Source organism: Zingiber officinale, chromosome 1A, assembly GCF_018446385.1.
Source record: "Zingiber officinale cultivar Zhangliang chromosome 1A, Zo_v1.1, whole genome shotgun sequence".
NCBI classification, from domain to species: Eukaryota; Viridiplantae; Streptophyta; class Magnoliopsida; order Zingiberales; family Zingiberaceae; genus Zingiber; species Zingiber officinale.
In genome coordinates, this window is record NC_055987.1 from 263 (window position 1) to 5,000 (window position 4,738).

Sequence of the window (4,738 nt, forward strand, 5' to 3'; positions counted from 1 at the left end):
TCTCTGTTCCTTTTTCTCATAAATGAGAACATGGAAATTGTTCAAATAAAAGGAAGTTTAACCTTTTCCTTTTTCTCAGTTGATTTGGTAGTTTTTGATGTATTTCAGTGAAAATTCTGTTTAACATTGTATCAGAATTTTTCTTGTACTACAGAGTTCAGAAGCAACTGCTCTGTTCTTTTCTTCCTCATTGTTCATAACTTGGTAGTTGTATAAAAAGAAGCTTGGCTCAAGATTTGGATGTAATAAGCTATCATCATATCGATCATAATAATTCATCAGGTATAAGATTTATGGGCGGACTGCATAATAATTAGATTATGGAAATACACTTTACTAAGTTTGTGTTATTAGGTCAGCTATATGGATCTTATGTTTGTCTCTATGCATGATAATGCAACTAGTAGTATCATATCATTGCAATCGTTTTTTGTAGAGTACCACCTCTCTATTCTATTTTATTTAGGTGCTTTACAGGTTTGCACTTGTTTGGATGACTACCCAATCATCTGAAATAATGGGGACAGGAAATAATGGTGAAAAAACCTTGATTTGTCTTTCCATGATTTATCAATTTGGTTGACTCTGGAATTTTCTCTCTTGCAGTTGAGTGAAATTAGGAAGGGAAACAGTAATCAGACGGTGATCGGTAAAAAGGTTGTTGATAGCAAGGAGGAACTGGAAGCTGGTGCAGAAGATGAAGAAGTGGATAACGTTGGAGATTCTGAAGGCGATGAGTTTGAGCAGGAAACTGGTTGATGCACTCCCCGTAGCTTCAATTTTTCAGTCATCGAATTGTCTCCATGATATTCGAATTGACTACTGTTGTCCGTTGTACTATGGTAAGCTTTATTTTTCCTAGCTTGTATCAAAATATTAACCGCCTGTCTACGCGACGAAATTTGCCAAGGGGACAGTTACCATTTTAAGGAACTCTCTCTTGTTTACCTCGATAGAAATATCGCGGTGATGATGGGCGAGTAGCAACATTCTTGAGGATAGTTGTGTGGATGAGGTGAAGACAAGAACCTTTTGATTTTTTTACTTTCTTCTCTTTTTTGCACTCATCAAATCTACTCCTCTCCCAAATTAGCGCAAATGATATAATATGACAAGTTTCTAATAACATAGCTGATAGCTGGTTACTCCAATATATGTTTAACATTTAGCATTTGCTCCAATAAGATTTAGCACTCTACTTGGTAGATGATCTCTCAATATCACTTTTTTGAACCTTTTCCCATCTATCATATCTTCTCATGGGATGCATCGAATGCAGCATTCATCCCTTTGCTTATAACATCTTCTCCATTGTTTGTACTTCGTACGCTCTGTGTCACTCAGCCTTTTCTTTTTTTTTTCCCCTCACCCTCTCTTTGAACAAACTAGAATTACTATGATCGAGACCTCTTGCGTTTTTAGGAAACTGTCGAAGAGAATATATTATCTATGTAATAAATTGTAGTATATTATACACGCAGGCACAAAGGACATGCATGTAGGATTGTTTAATTCCATTCCGTTTGCCTATTGATGTAGAAGCCAATCCTACAACACAGCCTACGAGAGACAAGTCCATGTGACAAATCCTTGGTTTCCAAACCCTGCCCAACACAACAAGGAAGCAAAATTAATGCACCCAACTGGTCACAGCATCCATACATGTTCAGCAGAGCAAAACGGAGCAGAGCATGAATAATGCAAGTCCATCTGCTGCAGAACCCAACTCACACGCACTTGCTCTTCCTAATCCTTCTTCCCCACTTAAAGACCGTTCTACATATACTAACTTAAAAGAACATCTCTTGAGACCAGCAGGGAACAATCTCTGGTCGCCACCAGTGTAATCATTCTAAATCATAGTCATGCACTAGCAGAACTGTCGCACACCCTTCTCTCTCTCTCTCTCGGCATGGCATGGGAACCGAGAGAATTCTCTCTCTGCCTTCTTTTCTGAGAGGAACAGTAATATCAATTAACTCGATCGCTCATTAAGCCTAGTTTCCACACACAACCAAGCCCCATCAATCAAACGCCAACTACTCTTCCCGTTTGAGACATTTTAATCTCGGAAATAGACGTCGTGTAATTACTCTGATGGTGAGAGCTCTTAGCTGGCCTGCATTATACACAGGCAACATACATACTTCATTCCTCATCTCCCAAGCTAATTTCCTCGTATTAATATATCTGTACACTGTATATATCAATTATATAATACAACGCATGACCGGGCGAGGAGACATAACCTTGTGACCTAAGCCGAAAGGTCAAACCTAAACCTATCGCAAGGGAGAATTGCAGAATAGCTATTACAGAAGCGTGCATGGTTGCATGCATGCAAGGGTCTCTTCGCTTGTTATATATAATGAGTTGGGAGTTTGGAGGTTTTCGCTTGTTTTACATGGAATTGATGAGAAGGGAAAGGACTGGCCGGCCTTCGTTGGGAAACGTAATCTCAGTATCACGCCTTTGTCCCATGCAAAACGCGGTACCGCATGCTCACTCCCTCACACACAAACGTCGATTTATCATTTTTATATATATATAATTCCTATTGGTCAACTGTTTTAATCATATTCGAAGCGTGTGCAGTAATTAATTAATTGATGATATGAATTAATTACTGGAACTCTACCTGTCTAATCCGGCGGTTTTCAGTAGCAGCATGCAAGAAGTCTACGTTTTCCTTGTGGATTATTAACTATTAGAGCCGTTAAGTGGGAATCAATTCCATAATTATTTATCATTAATTTCGCGAGTGGGTCCTCCACTCCGATCCCAATTCAATTCCCCTCTATAAATACCCAACGAACCTCCGCTGCTGCCGCCCACCCTCCTTTTGTCTTATTTACTCCGCGGAGGAAGAAGACTGCGACGTCGACGGCGATATGGAAGACGGCAACGGCGGTCATCCTCATCAACGGACATCCGCCGCCAGCAGCAAGCGAGCGACAGCCGGGAGCAAGGACGTCACGCGCTACCGCGGCGTTCGCCGTCGCCCGTGGGGGCGCTACGCTGCGGAGATCCGCGACCCGCAGTCGAAGGAGCGCCGCTGGCTCGGCACCTTCGACACGGCGGAGCAGGCCGCCTGCGCCTACGACGTCGCCGCCCGCGCCATGCGCGGCCTCAAGGCCCGCACCAACTTCCACAACCCTCCGATGTCCTCCCCCGTCGCCGCCCAACCTCCCTCCGCCGCCGCCGCCGCCGTCCTCCACTCCTCCGATTGGCCGTGGCCCAACGCTCCGCACCACCACCACCATCCCCTTTTTCTTCGCGGTCTCGCGAACCATTCGATCCCTAATTTTAACGCCTGCCCTTCTTGCTCCCTCCCCGCCTCTCTCCCAAGCCCTAATTTTCTCCCCCATTCCGCCGATCCGTTCGACGCCCCTCCTGCTCCGAGTTGGATCGCCGCCACTTCTTCTTCATCATCAGCCGCCGCCGCCGCCACCGAACTCCTCGCCGACGAAGGCGACTTCTTCCGCACGGAGCCGGCCGACTCCGGCCTCCTCCAGGAGATCGTCAACGGCTTCCGGCAACAGAGCAAGCAGATCGAAAAAACCGTACCGGATCATTCCCTCGACCGCAAGAAGATTTATCAGGTCCAGATGCCTATCAATACAGAGCGAGAGGACCAAACCTCCGCTCTCAATTACACTCCATGCGCGGTCGGTAATTCTTCCAGCTGGTGCGACGCCGACAACTTTCCGATGATCCCTCAGGGGCTTCTTGAGGACATCATCAAGTACCCGGACTTCTTCGAGGTCTTGTCCACCAACTTGCACCAAGCTTAAAATCGTTTTTTTTTCCTTTCCCTAAGCGTGCGTGTCTAGTTCGAATGATTAATTTAGTTAGAGATGGAAGAAGAAGAAGAAGAACTGATACGCATGTTCTGGACGTGCAATTTCTTGTAGCTGCATCTGTGATTTCTACGTACGTAGTTTCGAAATGGAAGTTATGCATCATGCACGCACGGTGAAGCTTAACTTCATGATCTGTTTAATCTGTGCGCATGGAATATACGCATGAGCCATTGGTTTCTGTCGAGCCCTGCTGCTGCAGCAGGGCACGTAGAATATACATTTGAGTTGACAACGATGAACATGGTTGCTTGTCAAATCTCAAGGTCAAAATGCCGCATCAGTTGCACAGTTTTCTAAGATGGTTTTGGCCGAACGGAGGCCAACATCCATATCTCCAATGTCACCCTCAATCACATTCCTGTCGCAGGAGAGAAAAGCATCGAGAGAGAGAGAGAGAGGGGATTAGCAATATCACAATCATAGATGTAATTGGTGCCAAATGATTAATTACACATAATTTTCCATCGATTTAATTAGAATCATGGGATGTAATTGGTGCCGAATGATTAATTACACGTAACTTTTAGGGGTTGTATTTAATAAAGCAGCTGTCATTTCTGGTTGCAGTGACAGAATTCGAGAAGAACATGCAGCGATGCGAAGGTACGGCGACATTAATTGGTGATTAGTACAGAATGGTTTTATTTCGGCATTTGGATGTTTTTAGTGGTTATTTAAAGCGAAGGCAGAGTTTGTCTGACCCGCTTTCATTCTTCAGGTTAGGGAATCGTTGAATATAAAAAGAATACATCTTTATTTTTAAATCTATTATCATTGGGTAGCTTACATTTTTTATTTAAATAAAAAAATTGATTTTGAAATAAAAAATTAGATTGTTATCAAATTTTTATGTAAATTGCTTCCCCCCGTCAACG

General features: G+C 43.7%; 1 protein-coding gene and 1 long non-coding RNA gene across 2 annotated transcripts; both read left to right on the forward strand.

Moving 5' to 3' along the window:
* The first annotated feature begins 288 nt into the window (after nucleotides 1-288).
* Nucleotides 289-1,067, forward strand: LOC121998279. Its single transcript, XR_006116473.1, has 2 exons — nucleotides 289-536; nucleotides 607-1,067. It is a non-coding gene; the product is annotated as an uncharacterized LOC121998279 (long non-coding RNA).
* A 1,768-nt stretch (nucleotides 1,068-2,835) lies between these two features.
* On the forward strand, nucleotides 2,836-3,977 carry LOC121998285 (ethylene-responsive transcription factor ESR1-like). Its single transcript, XM_042553136.1, has one exon. The coding sequence runs from the start codon at nucleotides 2,892-2,894 to the stop codon at nucleotides 3,792-3,794; it is 903 nt and encodes a 300-aa protein (XP_042409070.1). The 5' UTR covers nucleotides 2,836-2,891; the 3' UTR covers nucleotides 3,795-3,977.
* Nucleotides 3,978-4,738: the final 761 nt, after the last annotated feature.

Coding starts and splice junctions, on each gene's coding strand:
- LOC121998285 (XM_042553136.1), top strand. CDS start 2,892: ATGGAAGACGGCAACGGCGGTCATCCTCATCAACGGACATCCGCCGCC.